General features: G+C 38.6%; 2 protein-coding genes across 6 annotated transcripts in view; one reads left to right on the plus strand and one right to left on the minus strand.

The window, feature by feature from the left end:
* The window catches only part of LOC118815297 (tripartite motif-containing protein 16-like), a 42,984-nt gene extending 34,802 nt beyond the window's left edge, over positions 1-8,182 (plus strand). Inside the window, exons 2-7 of one of the 2 annotated variants that reach the window (XM_036581325.1) lie at positions 2,247-2,631; positions 2,873-2,968; positions 3,176-3,409; positions 5,976-6,192; positions 7,245-7,301; positions 7,573-8,182. In XM_036581325.1, the coding sequence (XP_036437218.1) occupies positions 2,254-2,631; positions 2,873-2,968; positions 3,176-3,409; positions 5,976-6,192; positions 7,245-7,301; positions 7,573-8,108 (1,518 nt within the window). In that variant the 5' untranslated portion in view covers positions 2,247-2,253 and the 3' untranslated portion in view covers positions 8,109-8,182. Of the gene's footprint in view, positions 1-1,996; positions 2,632-2,872; positions 2,969-3,175; positions 3,410-5,975; positions 6,193-7,244; positions 7,302-7,572 lie in introns of those variants that run through there. The other variant, XM_036581324.1, reaches the window with a different exon arrangement.
* A 2,422-nt stretch (positions 8,183-10,604) lies between these two features.
* Positions 10,605-19,887, minus strand: part of LOC118815311 (N-lysine methyltransferase SMYD2-B-like) — a 36,106-nt gene continuing 26,823 nt past the window's right edge. For 2 of the 4 annotated variants that reach the window (XM_036581343.1, XM_036581344.1), the window contains exons 8-12: positions 18,637-18,747; positions 15,594-15,714; positions 14,834-15,008; positions 12,258-12,366; positions 10,852-11,193 (exon numbers count right to left, since the gene is read on the minus strand). In XM_036581343.1, the coding sequence (XP_036437236.1) occupies positions 11,110-11,193; positions 12,258-12,366; positions 14,834-15,008; positions 15,594-15,714; positions 18,637-18,747 (600 nt within the window). In that variant the 3' untranslated portion in view covers positions 10,852-11,109. Of the gene's footprint in view, positions 11,196-12,257; positions 12,367-14,833; positions 15,009-15,593; positions 15,715-18,636; positions 18,748-19,887 lie in introns of all 4 variants that reach the window. The other 2 variants (XM_036581342.1, XM_036581340.1) reach the window with 2 other exon arrangements.

The following is a 19,887-nucleotide window of genomic DNA, read 5'->3' on the forward strand; positions in this document are numbered from 1 at the left end:
GGAGTCAGGGGGCATGAACAGACCCTCAGTAACTCAAAAACTACAACCCCGTTTCCAAAAAAGCAAAATGTAAATAAAAACAAAATTCAATGATCATTTAAATCATTTAAACCCTATATTTCATTGGCAATACTACAAAGACAACTAATCAGATGTTAAAATTGAGAAATTCTATTATTTTTGAAAAATATATGCTGATTTTGAATTTGACGCCAATAACACATTCTAAAAACGCTGGGACGGGGGCCTGTTTACCACTGTATTTCATCACCTCTTCTTTTATCAACACTCTGTAAGCGTTTGGGAACTGAGGAGACACTGCTGTAGTTTTGAAAGTGAAATGTTTTCCCGTTCTCGTTTGATATAGAATTTCAGCTGCTCATCAGTTCAGGGTCTCGTTTGTCGTATTTTTCATTTCATAATGTGCCAAATATTTTCAATGGGGACAGGTCTGGACTGCAGGCAGGCCAGCTTAGCACCTGGACTCTTTTAATATGGAGCCATGCTGTTGTAATACATGCAGAATGTGATTTTACATTGTCTTGCTGAAATAATCAAGGCCTTCCCTGAAAAAGACATGGATGTCTGGATGGCAGCATATGTTGCCAAAACATGTACATATCATTCAGCATTAATTGCGCCTTCAATATTGCTATACAATTGCAATACAAAATATTGATTCGTCGGATCCACAGGACACTTTTCCACTTCAGTTAATAGACATTAACTGATTATACTGATTATAAAATTGAATTATTATAAACAATATGTGCAGTGAATGAGGCTACCGTAAAAAAGAAGCCCAGTAAAGTGAGTCAGTGCTGTGAAGCTGCGCAGCTGAAAGGAGTCTGCTAAGGTAACTTAGCTGACGGTGTAAACTTAGATTAACAACTCAGTACAAAACACACTGTGTTTCATGGTGATAATCCACTGTTTAATACTCGTTTAAGTGTTAAATATGTTGATTAAACGTGCTAAAATGCATTTTAACTGGCTGTGAAAGTTTTCACACCACTCACACTCGCATCCCTGGGTTTCCCCACCCACCGTGTTCGTGTGGCGCTGGGGGGGTCGGTCACTATTTGCATAGTTTTGATGTCCAAACCCAGGTTAGATGGTCTTTCCAACCGATTTGATGGAAAAAGGCATATGTGATAATGTCTCAGATGCATCTATGACAAATGTCAAGAAAGTGTTTTTTTTTATTACACAGAAATATTTGCAAGTGTACGGAATACTGAAGTGTACGGAATACTGGAGTGTGCGGAACACCGTGCTCTTACGGATAAGCAGTAAAATAAACGATCAGCGAGCGGATTTTGGGAAGACCTCAATACTAAAACCGTAAGAGGTTAACCTGAAACCAAATGACACCACTGCGTTTAGCCTGCCCCATATAGCGCTGCTTCCCTCAAAGATTACAGCGGCAATATACTTTACTACACCATTTCAAACGATTAAACCATCTGAAACGAATCACTGTTAACCAACTGAACTGACCAGAGGAATAAAGGCTGTAACGTTACCTGAAAACGGAGCTGAGCTTCCACTCACTCCTTCAGCCATCGGGACTGGAGAGGGCGCATGCGCACTACATCGAATCGACTGGTCTCCTACTCGATGCATTCTGCCTCTGACCCCAATGAAGTATTTTTGACAGTCGTTTCTCGGTTTTAGATCCGTATTCATAACTAAGTTATGAATATAATTTAATAATTAAAGTCGTATGCATGAATCGTTATGGTTGTAGATTTTGCAGCTGTATTTTCACAAACCACACACAGCATCACGACATTATGCTTTTTATGTGCGGTTTAATCTGTACGTGAATGTATGAAGACTTTCGTGTACAACGAACATGTTTATGTACAGATGTAGATGAGCACGCACGCGCTTTTTTGACAGCAATCTTACTCCATAGAGTTCCGGCTATTCAAATCCCTCCACATGTAGCCACTCCCACTCTGCTGCTCCTTCCTTTTAGAGAAAACGAAACTGATCTCAGAGAGCTGCTCTCTCACAGCCTGTGAGCGCAGGAAAATGGCAGAGGCCAGTATTTCAGTAGATCAGGACCAGTTCAGCTGTCCAGTCTGTCTGGATCTGCTGAAGGATCCAGTAACGACTTCCTGTGGACACAGTTACTGTAAGGTGTGTATTAATGGCTGCTGGGATCAGGATGACCAGAGGGGGGTCTACAGCTGCCCCCAGTGCAGAGAGGCTTTCACTCCAAGGCCTGTTCTACGCAGAAACAACATGCTGGCTGAAGTGGTGGAGAAACTGAAGAAGACAGAACTCCAAGCTGCTCCTCCTGCTCACTGTTACGCTGGACCTGGAGATGTGGAGTGTGATTCCTGCACTGGGAGAAAACACAAAGCCATCAAGTCCTGTTTGGTGTGTCTGGCTTCTTATTGTGAAACTCATCTCAAACCTCACTATCAGTCTCCTGCCTTTAAGAAGCACAAGCTGGTCGAAGCCTCCAAACAGCTACAAGAGAAGATCTGCCCTCAACATGGTAAACTGATCGAGATCTACTGCCGTACTGACCAGCAGTTCGTGTGTTATTTGTGTACGATGGATGAACACATGGGACACAGTACAGTTGCAGCTGTAGCAGAAAGAAAAGACAAACAGGTGAGAAGTTTGAAATTCTGATCTAGAATCTGATTCTTTACTGAATCACACACTTTATACAGGTGATCTGTTTATTGGATAATGATACTGTTAGCAACAAATTAGTCAAACCGGTCAGCAAACCTCACCAGCCAACGCGCGTCTTCCAGCATATTTACAGCTTTATTGTGCTCACATGTAGAACTAGAGTGAACTTGAACTGCTGTTAATATGAACCAGAGTACAAATTCTTTCTCCTCAGAATCAGCTGAAGGAGATGGAGAGGAAATCTCAGCAGAGACTCCAGGAGAAAGAGAAGAAGCTGCAGGAGGTGAAACAGGCTGTGAAGACTCTTAAGGTGAGTAGTGAGCAGAGATCTGCTGGAGCAGCTGTTTCACAGCTCAGTCAGACTCTCCTCCAGTCAGACAGTGAGGAGTCCAGTGTTGGACACTTAGAGATCCTACACTGCCACAATGTGGACAGTGAGTCATCTAGAGTCCCAGTGAGAGAGTGAATGATAGCTGGTGTGTAAATGGAGCTCCATCTTGTGTGTGTGTTGTAACAGAGCTCTGCACAGGCAGCAGTGGAGGACAGTGAGAGGATCTTTACTGAGCTGATCCGCTCCATTGAGAAAAAGCGCTCTGAGGTAACAGAGCTGATCAGAACTCAGGAGAAGGCTGAGCTGAGTGGAGCTAAAAAACTTCTCAAGCAACTGGAGCAGGAGATTGCTGATGTAAAGAGGAGAGACACTGAGCTGGAGCAGCTTTCACACACAGAGGATCACATCCATTTCCTACAGGTAACCAGCACTGAATCGCAGAAAGGTTCTAAAATGTCTCTTCACATAAAATGGTAATCAGAATATCTCTATGATTCTAAAGAGGTGTGTTTTGATAGATAATGGAAGTTATATCAACAAAAATATATTCTTAATTACAATTCAAATACAGTCAAAAGCAAGAAAAAAAGTCTCTGCCCTGCAAGGTGATTGACAGGGTTGAGGAAACAGCAACACAGCACATAAAAAAACAACCTCATGACAGCATCATTATGCATAATCAAGTTGGTTGGCAATCAGGATTGACAGACTGTATGATACTATACTAAATCAGCTTAAGCCTAGGTGATGTTCTTTTTTATTTTTGGCCTTGAAAGTCTAAGCTTTGGCTGCCAGAAGATCAACGTTCAATCCCCAGCGATGCCACAGCCATCCGTAGCTGAGAGTCCAAGAAAGTTTGTTGGATAGGATGGTCCTCCCTCTCCTCCATCACATAGTGTAATGCTTACCAGCATGGGTGTTTGTAAGCTGACATAACAGAATTGTCAAGTCAAGTCAAAGTTTATTTATATTGCTCTTTTAACAACAGGTGTTGTTACAAAGCAGCTTTACAGAAAAATCCGGGTCCGAGCCCCCATGAGCGTCGCCAATGGCGACAGTGGCAAGGAAAAACTCCCCAAGAGCAAGAAACCTTGAGAGGAACCAAGACTCAAAAGGGGAACCCATCCTCCTCTGGTCAACACCGGAGAGCAAACAGCATTAGTATAAAATATTAGAATTCCAAACAGGGAACAAACAGTGGAGCAGTGGTTAATTAGATAGTTTAATTTATGCAGCAGCAGGAGGGTCAGTTCATTAGTGTGAGGTTTGCACAGTGTTGTACAGCATGAAGCTCAATGGTGGTCAAAACAGTCCAGAAGGCTGGCAAGCAGTGGGCACTCGATCAAGACAGAACTCGATCAAGGCAATTGTCAGTTAGTGTTCTCCTCCAAGCATGTTGAGCTATTTAGTAGCAGTTTGAAAAGATGTGGTGGCGCTTCATGTGTCTCTAAGGAAGCACATGATAGCCTTCACCATCCCAGACTGGCAGCATTGTGTACTAATGGGTGGAAAATGGTCATATTAACAAGGTCTCGCCAATTTTTGTCCCCAGCAAAATGGCAGTGCAAATGAAAATTTGCAGTGCTGAGTTTTAAATTGATGAACAAATCTTTTATAGCATCACTGCCAGCATACCGCAGACATTAGAGTGATCACACGCACATACAGTAATGTACTAATTGTCAATTTACAGTTAAAGACCTTTACTGATGAATAATTGTTGTATTTGCTCTTCTTCACAACCTAGCAAGCCAAGAAGTGTGGAGAGAATGCACCATTCTGATTTCTTAGTTTATAATGATGCAGCTCGTGAGATGATGTTGTCCTCCCAGACCCCTTTCAGTATAACTACACCTGTTTGTGTACTTAGTGTACTTTTATTCTTTGTTTCGTAAAAAAAATGAATGAGCTGAAATAATATAACCCTTTTTCTAAGACCATTCACTTTCCGACTGTTTATTGCTGGGAACACTTGTATGCAAGTTACTAAAAGGGGATTTGCATGTTAGGGCGGAGCTGAAAAGCTGGTTTGTGTGTGCTCAATTCTACAGTCATGTGTGATTTATAAATTGCATATCAAAGTTGAAGGTGTATATTCAGTTTATGGCTGGGCAACATTACAACATTTTATATTATCATGATAAATTATGTCACAATATGTCACAATAAGCTTTTCTGAGCATGTCGTAGATATCAACAGTACCTAAAAATACTTTCCAACTGCATATTTGATTACAAAAAAAGCTTGATAAGTCTTGATAAGACATAGTGCAGTGCAGTATGTGAAATGTTAAATACAGTAGTTTTTTTATTATATTTTTTAACGTAGCACTTTTTTTCTGTTCCAACTTACCAGGTGTTGGAAAAAATAAATAGTGTCGTGTGGTGTATCGTGAAAAGATGTCAAAGTGTCATGATCTTACATTTTTGCCATATCGCCCACTTCTAATTCAGTTGCACATTTGTTCATATAAATCATTTGGATGCAAATTCTGAGAATGTTTCTTGGGAACATTTAGTATGAAATTCATGTATACATTTGAATGAGAACCTTTGGGTTCAAATTAAGAATATATTTACGAGAAAAAGCTGGTGCACTTCAAAAAAATGAAAACTTGACTGATTTAAAGGCAGATAGCATCGAAAGCTAAGCAGTGATTGGAGGGCTAAGAAAATGATGTGGGGCTCAAGTAGGCATTGATAAGAAACAGAAGTGATTATGCATTACATAAGAAGCAGAGATGATTCAGGGTTCCCTAAAACACAGGGCCTGTATGTAAGCGTATACCCTTCATACCCAGCTGCTACGCCCCTGACCGCTAATTTTGGGGACCACAATGAAAATAAGCTCTAGGGCTGTACTGTGTTTTAATTCTCGATGATTTCAATGTGTGTAATTGCTTCTGTGCATGTTTTTATCATCAAATATATTCAATCACTTTTACCTTTGCCTAGCATTTTTATCTTTCTCTCTCTCTCTCTGTAGAGTTTCCAGTCTCTCTGTGTCTCTTCTGGATCTGAGGACTCACCCAGCATCACTGTCCATCATCATCTCTCATTTGATGGAGTGAGGAAATCTCTCTCTGATCTGAAAAAGCGACTAGAGAAATTCCTTAATGAAGAATTCAGCCAAATCTCTCTATACAGTAAAAGAACCGTTCCTAATGTGAAACCTGTGGATAGAAGTCTTTTCTGGAGTAAAGGTGAGCTGTAAAACTTCTCAAACTCTGTAGAAATCAGGAGACTGGTCTGTTATATTGGCTGTACAATTAGTGTCGTTATCCTGTTCAAACATCCATCTTCTCAGATTCAGATTCAGTCTCTTGGCTCTTGTGTCCCAGCACTCTATTCATGTTTCCCTCGATGAGGAATGTCCCAGTACCATTTGAAGAAATTCAGCCCCGTATCATGATGCTCCCACCTTCGTACTTCACTGCGTTTGGTGTTCTTGGAATCACATGCACAGCTTTTTTCCATACATGACAAGCTGAACATTGGCAAAGAGTTTTATTTTTGTGTCACATGAATAGAGAAGATTGGGCCTCATTCATCAACCGTTCTCAAATTTTTTCCTTAAACCCACTTATGCAGTTTTCATGAAGACTCTAACGTTCACCAATGTTTACTTATTTGTTATTAGGTGAGGACAGAATCTACACACACGAGAGCACAAAGGTGTGAACAGTTCTGCGGATTAAGAACAGGTCATGAATCTGACGTAGACTTTTTCTTAGGACATTTCTCAAGAACAAATTTAAGAAAAAACTGATAATTATATTGATAATTAAGGCCCATTGTTCCAAATGATTTCTGATAGGTCTAAATGTTCATGTGCATATTGTAGACATGTGGCGCACTTGGCCAAGTTGTGGTTCCATGTCCTTTCCCCTCGCACGTTTTCAGACCAGTTGTACTTAGAGGCATGTTTAAGGTCTTTGCTAGGGGGCTGTGCCTTGTCCATGCTTCTGTGTTGTTAATGCATTCCTTGTTGTTAAATAATGTTGTTTCTGAGAATTTTAGGAAGCTCCTTCACCTTCTTTATGATTGCTGCTTGTTATATAATATCTTCCCAATTAGTAGCAACATCGTTGAAAACGGCACCAGGCGCATTTTCTATTTTCTTTAGTATTAATATCTAGAATATAGTGACTGAACACTTTTTCCCTGACTGTTTCTTCTTTTAAACATATATTTGTTCATGTTTATATGCAATGAGTCTCATTCATTTTTAGATTTTTCTTTTCTTTCTTTACAGTTGCAGCTCAGGTGATTTCAGCCTCAAAGCCAAGAACCAGAGAAGATTTTCTGCAGTGTATGTTATTTATACTCAAGCATATGCCTTTCTTGCCTTAATACTGCACATTAGACAATGTCTAAAATACAAAAGCTACAAATGCAGAAAGACGGAAATAGTTACTTGTCTTCAAAAGTATTTTATTTTCTGTTTATTTTATTAATACAAATATAACACATCATTCTAGAGTAATTATATAAAAAAAAATGATTAAAAAAGATTCTATAAAATGTTTTTGTTCTAAAAACATTCTATAAAAAAAACTAAATATTTCTTTCCTTTTTGTTAGATTACTGTCGGCTGACTCTGGATCCCAACACAGCAGGTTATTACCTCAGTCTGTCTGAGAATAACAGAGTGGCTACAGAGCGTGGGAGATTCCATCATTACCCTGATCATCCAGAGAGATTTGACTACCATTTTCAGGTGTTGAGTAAGGAGAGTGTGAGTGGACGCTGTTACTGGGAGGTTGATTGGGGCAGTAACGGATATGTGGACATAGCAGTCTCATATAAAGGGATCAGCAGGAAAGGACAGAATAATGATAGTGAGTTTGGACTCAACAATCAGTCCTGGAGTCTGCAGTGTGAGTTTTCTTGCATGCAGCATCTCACTTTTTTGCACAACAAAGTTAAAACTAAGATCTCAGGCTCACCATCCTCCAGAATAGGAGTGTATGTGGATCACAGTGCAGGAACTCTGTCCTTCTACAGGATCTCTCGCACAATGACCCTCCTACACACAGTCCACACCACATTCACTCAGCCTCTCTATGCTGGATTTAGGCTCTATGGAGGATCTATTAGGCTCCTAAATCCACGATAATCTGTTGCGTCTGTTGTATATTAGTGTAACCTTGCAGATAGATGTTAAACAGTGATTCTTATTATTTTATTATTACATTATTAAATTGTTATACAGTACAGTTTTTTTATTTTGCAGCATAAATAGAAAAAAATAAATAGACATAATAAACTTTTCAGTATTTAGTGTGTCCACTCTTTACCTTTATTACAGCTTCCATTCTTTTCCGGAGACTTGCTTTCAGTTTTTCAAAGTAATCTGCAGGGATATGTTTCCACACCCAAAGTTCAGTCTTAGAAGTTGGTTGCATTTTCTGCTTTTTGCAATCCAAGTAATCCCAATTTACACATTTAGGCTGATAAGTTTTTAGAACCTTATTCCACATCTCACTGTCCATTGTCAGTGTTGTAGTGCAAACTTTTTTATCTATTGTCTGTTCTGAGTGAGGCTTCTTGACAGCTACACATGCTTTCATACCCATAGCGTTGTCCTCTCAAAGTGGAAGGATGGACAGAAACATCCATGAAAGCAAGAGTAGACCTTGATTTTCTCCTTTTGGTGGTTTCATAGGTCTTGCAGGTGGTTGTTAGGAGTCTCATTTTCTCTTTATCTTTTAGGCTTTGTTCACACAGCAGGTAAAAGTGGTCCAAATCCGATCGTTTTCTTCATATGTGACACAGATGTGTGTCTGTGTGTCAGTGTGAACAGCAAAAAACACACTGAATCTGACATTTTTAATTCCAATTTGAGACACTTTAATATGTGGTACTGAAGTCCGATATGTATCTGATCTGTAGCAATGCTACTCAGTCTGAACAGCCAGATCGGAATTCATGCGACTTTGTCATCAACATCAATCCAACTCAACATTCGTCATAATTTCGCGCTGCTGAGACTCATAAACATTTAGGTTGATGTTTCTGCACTAAAAATGTGAAAAGACTTATCGCAACCGCTCCGCGTTTGAAGAGATTTTGAAAGAAAAGGTCAAATGCGGTTGTAAGAGAAAGAGGCTGCAGCGTCAAAGAACAGTTAAAAGGCTGAAAGCAAAGTTTAAAGAATCCGAGGACACAAACCAAAAAAGTGGTCGCTTCTTCTTTTTACGGTGAGCTCGAACTTATTCTGCGTGATGAGCCCAGCTGTCAATCAATGAAGCTTCATGATGGCTCCTGTGATGCTGGTGAAGATGAAACTGAACCCTCCGGGAGCGACTGGCGTTCATTGGCAGTCATGATTACCTCTGGATGAGCCGCGTGAAGCAACGTGAAGCTCTGTTCTTTTGCGCATGCGGGTCAGTTTAGGAGCTGATCTGTTAAGACTGATGTCGCATTCAGATCACATTTAAAAGATAATGTGAACAGCCAAACAAAAAAATCGGATTTGGTGAAAAAATCAGATTAGGGCCACTTTTACCTGCTGTGTGAATGTAGCCTTAGTCATTTTTTGAACTCCAGTTTTGGAAACTCCTGTTTTTTTTGGCTTATCTTCATGTATAAGTGAAACTGATATTGTCACTGATATCATCACCAAAACCTCATACTTTCAAAATGGTAATTTTACAGGAGAAGCCAAAAATATTCTTGACTAGCAATTTAAGTTTGTGTAACAACTTTAGGACCGTTTGTATTGGTCCATTCATGGTGAAATTTGAACACAATGCAAAGGGTAACTAGTGTTTTTAAAAAAAATGAAAAACAACAACAATGGAGGTATAAGATTTTGGCAGGACAGCAGCGATATTTTCCTTTGACTTTCTTCTTTCTTATGCAAGTGGATTACTGTATCTTATATGAGATATATCTCATTTCTTTAGAAACATCCAGAAACATCTCCTTTAGCAATTTTAGATACATATAAAAATGATTGGAAGAGTACCCTTGTGATAAATGGTGATGTTTTGACTTGAAATAAAATAAAAGGGCAAAAAATGAATACTTTATTACCGATATTACAGTTAGAGATTATTCCCACCACACTTTACACTATTATATATATGCACTACATTTTTGTCTTCAGGAGGTGTGTGTGTGTCAGGTTTTTCTCTATTCCTTATCCGTTGCCGGTTTCCTAAAAAAATAAGCTTATCGATGCATAATTGACCATAAATGTGGACCTTATTCGTGACCACTTGAGGCCTTGTACTCACTCAGGCACTCAGGAGTTAAATGGAATGTCATGAGATTGAGTGGCTATAGCTGGTTCTGTTGTCAGGCATAGCTAGACAGTGAAATGACATACTTCCTTTACATGATCAATGAAGTACATAACAGCAGGTTTTCAGCATGTGTGTTTATTGTTATGAAATTACAGTTTAATGTCCATGTACCGCTATCCTATTTTGTATCCATATTTTATGATATTCATAAGATCTGAGACAGTTATGAAGTCTGTAATTCTGATTGATTCAGTGTTTCCAGTTGAACGAACATAACAGATGTATGAATGTGTGGGTTTAGTTTTTTGTGCTTGTGTTTCACGTTTGCTTGTGGACTCACTTAGTAACTCAATAGCTCAATAAAAAAGATGAGTGCAAATCTCAAATTATTAACAAAACACATGTAAATAAATAAAAACACACATCTTTTAAAAAATGCTTACAGCAAATATGCAAAAACAAGTTGCAACACAAACATCCTTTTCACTTTTATATTATCAAGTGGAGGTTTTGAATGTGTGAGCAAGGAAACTCATAATGACCACAGAGGAAGTGATATTGGCTGGTAATAAACTGAATTAATTAATTAATTGTTTAGCAATGTGTCAATGTTACCTACCGCTTATACAACACAAATAACTTTTTTGTGCCACTGTACAAATGGAGGACACTTCAAATGAACAAATGAACTGGACTGGGGAACAAATGACCATTTCAGTATGAAAGTGTTTATAAGCTGTTAACATCAGCTTCAGCTCTCAAAGCCACACAGCTAAATACACTATTATACTGAACAGTCTGTGGAAGACGTGTGTGTGTGTGTGTGTGTGTGTGTGTGTGTGTGTGTGTGTGTGTGTGTGTGTGTGCTTATTTCTGCCGAGTTATCTCTTTCTGAAGTTCCTTTACGTAACTGTGGTCCTTCCCATGAACAATCTCCATAATGTCCAGAGCCTGAAACACACAGACACAAACACACACATAGTTCAAACTGACAGAATTTTACAAAGTAAACTATTCCAAACTATAACACACATATCATTGCGGTAACACTTTCTTTAAATACTAGGTCAATAAAAATGAATACACACATTCATAACAGGTTCGTAAGGCTTTATAAACATGGCTGTAAATGTTTATGAAATTATGAAATCCCTTATTAAGGATAAAATAAATTGTCTCACTTTACTTAGAGCTCACAAATACAACTTAAGCTCTTGTAATTGGGGCATAATAATATCTGTCTATCATTAATACCCATAATGACAAACAGTCATGGGGCAGTCATGGGCTGGAGGTTAGGGAACCAGCCTTGTGACCGGAAGGTTACCGGTTCGATCCCCTGAGCTGACAGTATGTGACTGAAGTGCCCTTGAGCAAGGCACTTAACCCCTGACTGCTCCATGGGCGCTGTGGATAGGGCTGCCTACCGCTCCGGGCAAGTGTGCTCACTGCCCCCTAGTGTGTGTGTGTTCACTAGTGTGTATGTGGTGTTTCACTGCACGGATGGGTTAAATGCAGAGATGAAATGTCCCCATTGTGGAACTAATAAGGGTCAGTTAACTTAATAAGAAATACTGTCATTTTGCTTTTGAAGATTGCAAAGACAAGTTACAGTATATTAAAAATGACTATAAGCTACGATTTCTTTCCAGATGTGTATAATTCATAAGTCATAGCATGGCTCAAGGTGTGTTTATGAGTGGGCTGGTTGTAGTTGTAATGCACTATGCAGGCTGGGACTGAGTTTCTTTGCCACTAACAGCATAAAATGTTATGAATGCCACTTATAATGCATTATGTTAACAATCCATGATGTATAATAAACATGGATATAACATGTAATGCACTTGTATAAACATTTGTAGCGATGTTTATAAGGCATTATGAATGCATTATAATGTGTTATGAATGTGTTCATAGATGCTTTGGGGTGGGGGCATTCAAAATTTGCTGATGCAGCGTTATTGGACAGTACAGGCACGTACACTCTGAATGACCTCATGTTGGCCTGTTACCTTTTTGAGGGCAGTAGATGCTGCAGACGGATGGCCCAGAGCCACGTAGAGCCTCCCGAGCTTCAGGTACATGGAGGCGACATTCAGGGAGTAGGCTGGATACAGCTGACTGCAGAGAGGACAGACAAGCATATAGCATATATCTGATCATATATCAGTCATATAAGATAGTTTAAGAAAGTACAGTACTGGGAAAAAGTTTTACGCAGTCATGAAAATTATTTAAAATATTTATCTTGGCATAAAGTGCATTTTTGCTTGTAAAGACTATGAAATTTGAAAAAAAAAAGTCTACAGTTAAAAAAAGTAGAATATTTTGTTTATTAGTATGTTGATTAGAAGAATACAGTTAGAGGAACACAGGTTTGGTTCCTGACATCAGGTTTTGTTTTGATACTGATGATAAGCTAATGCACGAAAGCAGGTTTTAAAATTTTTTATAATGTAATTTATTTCTGGATACACATTTTATTGTAACTCATTCTTTTATTAATTTTATTAGGACTTCAGTCTAGATATTCATTTTATTCTAAAGTTGTTTGGGATAGAAATTTAATTACAACTTCAGTTCAATATAAATTCTAATAAGTTCTTAAGTTCATTCCACATACTTATTAAATTATAACATCATTCTGAATATTAATCACAATAGAACTTCATTCTAGATTTTAGATGGATTATGACATCATTCAGGATAACCGTTTTATTAGAACATCATTCTGGATATTAATCTTACTGGGACTTCAGTCTAAATATTAATATTCTACATCTGGATATTTATTTTTTGTATTCATTTTCAGTATTTATTTTATTGTATATTAATTTTATTTTAACTTTATCCAGGACGTTAATTTTATTAGAACTTCAGTTTTATTCTTAAGTTGTTCTGGGTATTAATTTTATTGTAAATTTATTTGAATAAAAAATATTATTATTGTAACTTAATTCTAAACATTAATCACATTAGAACTATTCTGAATATAACCTCATTCCAAACATTAATTTATTAGAACATGTTCTGGATGTTAGTCTTATTAGGTCTAGATATTAATTTTATTCAAATGTTGTTCTGGATATTCTTTTTATTGCAGGTTCATTCTTAGTATTAAGTTTATTTTAAATTGATTCTGGATAGTAGGGGTGGGAATCTTTAGGCACCTCACGATTCGATTACGATTCAGAGGGCTGCAATGCGATTATAAAAGGATTATCGATCTTTTTTCCCTATACAGGATTTCTATCTTCCTACTGTCTGAGGACTTGGTAGTTTTAAAGCAAAGTATTTGTAATGATCCATAATGTAAATGCATTATGGATCATTACAAATACTTTGCTTTAAATATCTAAAATATCTTTTATTAATAAATCAAATGGAAGTGATGTGGCAAGTGAACTAAAAGGCTCTCATTCAGAGACGCTGCTGCCACTCGTCTGCGATAAAATGCGCTGTTACCCTGAAATAAGATCCAGTGGTAATGGGTGACCACGCAACACGTTACAGCCACCCTTTTGGTCTCGTTGTAGAGAGTGGGGGGGGTATTTTCGAGACTGGACGCTGAATCTCGGCTCCATAGTGTGCAGCATAACGCGAAAGCCCTGGTTCTCAACGACTGAGAACAGACAGCAGACAGCAGGTCACATAGCCCCGAGGTCTGGCCTCGCCAGTAGCGAATGAAAAAACAGGTTAAGACGAACATTTGGAGGACTTATTCGCATTTATAAGCAGCGCGGTTGGTTAAATCTGCTGAGAGACTGTCTTTCTCTAAAAAGTTGCGAAAATGAACTCGCTTCTCTTTCGAATTTTCCCGTTCCACCTTAAATGGTGCAGCAGTTACATTCGACGCCTAAGGCAGAATTTAAGGTGGAACGGGAAAATTAGAACGAGAAGCTGGCGAATGAGAAGCGACTTCAGCCTCGTAAAACAGCCGGACGCCGAGACATTTTACAAGAAACTCTTCTAGTTTTGAGGAAAAGTTTTCTGGCGGAGATGGGAGGAAAGCGGCTAAAGCTAAAGCTTAAAGCAGAGCGAAGTAAATCTGCGCTCTCGTTTATATTGTTTAGCCTATACTAGGACATTAATACATACTGGACATTAAATGTTGTGGCTCCAAAGCTGGTTTAACTTTGTTGAAAGGCAAAATGTCTCTTGTTAACATTTGGGATGCGACCCCTAACCTGGCTTTAATGCAGAGGTAGCCGGTCGGATTTCTCACTCATCCAGTGGTGTTTTTGTTATGTGCCGCCACAGACTGTCCGGGCGCTGCGCTTACCCACTTCCAAGTTCCGCCTTTTGCGTTCCGTCAACATTACGTTATAAATTAAATATTTAGAAAATCGATTTTTGACATTTATGAATCGATTCAGAATCGTTCACGTCCGCATGTTAATTGAATTCGAACTTTGTTCTAGATACTAATTTCATTTCAGCATCATTTTGGATAATAATCTGTTTTATAATCATAAAAAGACTATAATCTTATTAGAACCTTTATAGCTTTCTCCATCATTGAGGAATCTACAGCTCCTTTTGAACCATAGTGCTTCTGTGTGTATTTGAGTGGACGCTGCATCCTAACCTGAATGGCTTGATGACCTTCTCGCCGTAGCTCAAGGCGCTGTCATAGTCCTCCATGAACAGACACACCCCCATGGCTTGGTACATCATGTGCAGCATGTACACATTAGCGTCATCAAACACTGCACCCATTTTATCCATGCTCAGCTCGCACATCTCCAGCAGCTCAGCAGGGGGCGCTCAGGAGTCAAGGAAACATTTACACATCCTAAACAACAGCAACCATTCTCTATGTTTCACTGCTTTCTACTGCTTGGAGCTTTTAGTATATCTGCTTATTTTAAACATGCGCACATCTGATAGAATGTTTATTACAAGCATCTTAATAAGCTGCCTTTTATATCAACAGTACAGTTTTGTTTTCCTCACCACTTATTAATGGCTTTTAAAGCTAAATGTAATTAGTGTTTTCAGTCACATGCCAATGTGTGGATAGTTAACACTTGGAAGAAAATACACATGAAATCTGTCCATAAAATATGTTGTACATCATTCTGAAGTCAGTGTCATGCTCTGGACCTACGTTGTTTTTTGTTGGAAAAAATGAACAGGGTTTTAGAAAATCAGCCTGAGACAGTCTGTTCTGTGTACATTTTTCCTGCAAATGTTACAGGATCCTGTTCATAAGGTCAAGAATTTAAAATATAAATTAGACTAAATACACACTATTAGGTTTAGTCTTTAAAAAAATGCCTTGACTGGAAGTTTGGACCAAGTTTCTTCAGGCTTTTTACAGAAGACTGTGGGTATAAAAAGGATATTTTTCTCGTGTTTGGCTCTGCGGAAGTCATCGATGATAGTCCGAGCATAGCGAACCATTTCCCTGACCTCCTGTGGACGGGGTCCATCACTCAGCTTTCTCAGCTTCATCTTAGCCTTGTCCTATATAACACACACACACACACACACACACACACACACACACATATGGGTGAGTGCTGAACTGATTCGCTGTAAGACAAACACATAAAAATGCACATGATGTGTACACATATATAATAATACATGAGTACAGTTGTATAATACACTCCCATGGAAAAAATAGGCCGAGCCTAAAATACTAATGCTTTTACTGGTGGTCTTGGCCTGGTCAGAGCCCACCGTTCGAAGCTGCTATTGCTGAGTGGAACAAATTGACCCTTCTTTCTGTAAAAGGTTGTCTGCAAGTACCCGCAAGACTTCAACATTTAAAGAAATCAAAGAGAAAAGCTCTCCCACAAAGTCCCTTAGTCTGTTTGTAATTATTGCTAACGGCCTGACTAATGATTTCTTATTAAAACCATTAAACACTTAATTTTTATGGGCCTTTTGGGCTTGGGCCATTTTTTTGGGGGGGTGTACTCAGTACTGAAATTATTTTTAACCCCTTAAGCCTTAGTGTGTGTGTGTGTGTGTGTGTGTGTGTGTGTGTGTGTGTGTTTGGTTCCACACTGCAGTTCTTCACTTTTACAACTATACAGCCATACACATTAGTTTCATACTAGTTACTGAATAATCTATAGTAGTTACTGAATAATTTACAGTAATAGCCAAATATTTCATAGTAATTACTGAATAATTTATAGTAGTAACTGGATGTTAGGAGAAGTTATAAGCTAGGGGTAGGTACTGGCTTTTATGTTGGAACCACATGGGGGCGCCAACCACCTCATGTATGCCTTTATGACTTGTGATGGGGCTCAGCCCAAAGGATGGAGACCAATGGTGGGAAAAGGTGTTTTTTTGGAACGGTGAGTAGTGGCATCTCTCTCTCTCACGCTCCTTTTTGCGGTCACTATTTTGGATTTTTGTTGGAGCGCCCATTCCATTGACTAACAAAACCTGAACGCTATCATGGACACGGCTTGAGCTGGTCGACCACGGGCTCATAGCTTGAGCTGGCCCCAGTCTTTTCCTGGTGATTTAGAGACTTGGGCTGCAGGTGAGTTGGCCTTTTGGTGGGGGTTTCCAACTAGATTTAGACATACACTCTTACTTTAGCTCATGTTTCATGCTAAGTCGCAACACGTAGGGACAGTGTGCCTTTGTTGCAGTCAGGACTACAATACATAAATAAGAACCGATGACAACTTTGCCATTCCTTTTGGCTTTAGTGGTTCCTGAGTCTGTAACACTGAGTAATTCAAAGTTACAAATGAATATTTCATAGAAGATATTCAATAATTTATAGTACTAACATATATTAAAAGCACCAAAAAGTGTTCTTCTATTGTAAAAAGCTTGACATCGTAACAATAAAAGAACCCTTTTTGGTGCTATATAGAACCCTTTCCAAACAGATTCTATATAAAACCATCCACATTTCAAAAAATTGTTCTTTAAGGGTTCTTTAGTAAAGACAGTTCTATGTAGAACCATGAACACTCAAAGAACCCTTTACATGTGTAAATAGTTCTTTGCTTTATGAAAAAGTTCTTTAGATTCATGGAGAATGTGCTATAAATGGTTCTATATAGAATCATTTGGAAAAGGGCTCTATATGGCACCAAAAAGGGTTCTTCTATTGTAACAAGCTTGACATCATAACCATAGATGAATCCTTTTTGGTGCTGTATAGAACCCTTTTCAAAAGAATTCTATATAGAACCATCTATAGCATATTCTCCAACAATCTGAAGAACACTTTGCATGCAAGAACCCTTTAATCATGCAAAGGGTTATTTGAGTGTTCATGGTTCTGTATAGAACCATTTTCGGTAATAAAGAACCCTTGTAGAGCCATGTCTTTTACAAGTGTACAGCACATTATCTAGCAATCTGAAGAATCATATCATGATGCAAAGAACCCTTTAATAATGCAAAGGGATCTTTGAGTGTTTACGGTTCTATGTAGAACCATTTTCTGTAATAAAGAACCCTTGTAGAGCCATGTCTTTTACAAGTGTACAGCACATTATCTATCAATCTGAAGAACCATTTCATGATACAAAGAACCCTTTAATAATGCAAAGGGATCTTTGAGTGTTTATGGTTCTATGTAGAACCATTTTCTTAACTAAAGAACCCTTGAAAAATTGTCTTTGTTAAGAGTGCAGTTACCAAATAATGTATTGTAGTTACTGAGTAATTAATAGTGAATACTAAGTAATTTATAGTGGCTACTGTATATTTCACAGCAGTTACAGAATAATACAGGTGTTTAATGAATAATTTATAGCTGTTGGTGATTAATATGTTTTAAAATAAAGAACTGAGTAACAAGCTTAAGGTTCAGGGGTTAATATGACTTCTGTATTAAAACACTTTATGTACTGAGTTATCACTTTAAAAGATAAGGCTAGCCTGTGTCTACAGGCCATTGTGTCAGAAACATCTACCATGTAAGTGCCCTTTGTAGGTTTGTAGCTCATCTGTTGATACTTCATTCATAGCTCCCCTACATCTCATTAACCAGTGGAAAAAGACCACCATAGGACCACCAATGATCAAATGTTATTTGGGTGGTGGATCATTCTGAGCACAGCTGACACTGCAGGGCCAGTTTGTGTGCTGCTGAGAAGAGTATATCAGACACAGCAGTGTTGCTGAGGTTTTTGCACACCTTAACAACACTGCTGGGTTGAAAATTGTCCATGAGCCAAAAATATCCACCCAACAGAATGGTCCTGTGGTCACAAACTGACCACTGATGAAAGGGTAGATGATGACTAACATAAGTTGTGCATAGAAAAAGATGAGATACAGTCTCTAACTGTACACCTACGAGGTACACCGACAAAATATTCGAATAAATTGGTCTTTGCATCAAACTCTTGAAGTGGGCCTAGGATTTGTAGTTCTGCCCCACCCCACCCCCACACACACCTTGGATTTGGTTTTGCACTCTCTGCAGCCACAGCTGAAGTAGTAGGAGTCTCTGAGCCTCTCAATCCTGTCTTCTGTTGGGTAGAGCAGGTCTATATAGCTGGTGTATATCTACATGAAATATAAACACAAATACAGGTTAAATCAAGTGTTAAAAATATGTGTTAAAATTTTTGGCAGTCATTGAGTGTTACATGCGTATATAACGGGTAACCAGTGATTCGAAATATTTAACACAGAACTAAAAATAGTTTTCCTCAGAATACAATCAAAAACAGGAAGAATGCATGCCATGAATTAGTAAGACATGGGAACAAGATAATTAAGTTGTAGCCACAACTTTGCAAGGTGTGAGAATGATACAGTTAAGTCATGGCCACAACTTGGTAAGGAATGGGAATGGGATCCTAATGCTTGGCCATGACTTAGTATGGGAATGAGATAGTTAAGCTGTGATCATAACTTAGTAAGGCATGGGAACAAGATAATTAAGTTGTGGTCATGACTTAGTAAGGCATGAGAACGAGATCATTAAGTTGTGGCCACGACTAATAAGGCATGGAAATGAAATCATTAAGCTGTGGCCATGATTTAGTAAGGCATGAGAACAAGGTCGTTAAATTGAGGCCATGACTTAGCAAGGCATGAGAAGAAGATCATTATGTTGTGGCCACAACTTAGTAAGGCATGAGAACAAGATCATTAAATTGTGGCCATGACTTAGTAAGGCATGAGGACAAGGTCATTAAGCTGTGGCCACAATTTAGTAAGTCATGAGAATGAGATCCTTAAGTTGTGGCCATGACTAATAAGGCATGGAAACAAGATCATTAAGTTGTGGCCACGGCTTAGCAAGGCATGAGAATGAGATCATTAAGTTGTGGCTATGACTAAATAAGGCATGAGAATGAGATCATTAAGTTGTGGCCACGACTTAGTAAGGCATAAGAACAAGATCAGTAAGTTGAGGCCACGACTTAGTAAGGCATGGAAATGAGATCATTAAGTTGTGACCATGATTTACTGAGGCATGGAAATGAGATAATTAAATTGTGACCATGGCATACTTAGTAAGCCATGAGAATGAGATAATTAAGTTGTAGCCATGACTTACTAAGATAAGGGAATATGATGATTAAGTTGTAATCACAACATACTTAGTAAGACATGGGAACAAGATAATTAAGTTGTGACCATGACTTAGCAAGGCTTGGGAGCGAGATAATTAAGTTGTAGCCACCACTTAGTAAG

The sequence above is a fragment of the Colossoma macropomum genome, unplaced genomic scaffold (genome assembly GCF_904425465.1).
Source record: "Colossoma macropomum unplaced genomic scaffold, Colossoma_macropomum, whole genome shotgun sequence".
Lineage (NCBI taxonomy): Eukaryota > Metazoa > Chordata > Actinopteri > Characiformes > Serrasalmidae > Colossoma > Colossoma macropomum.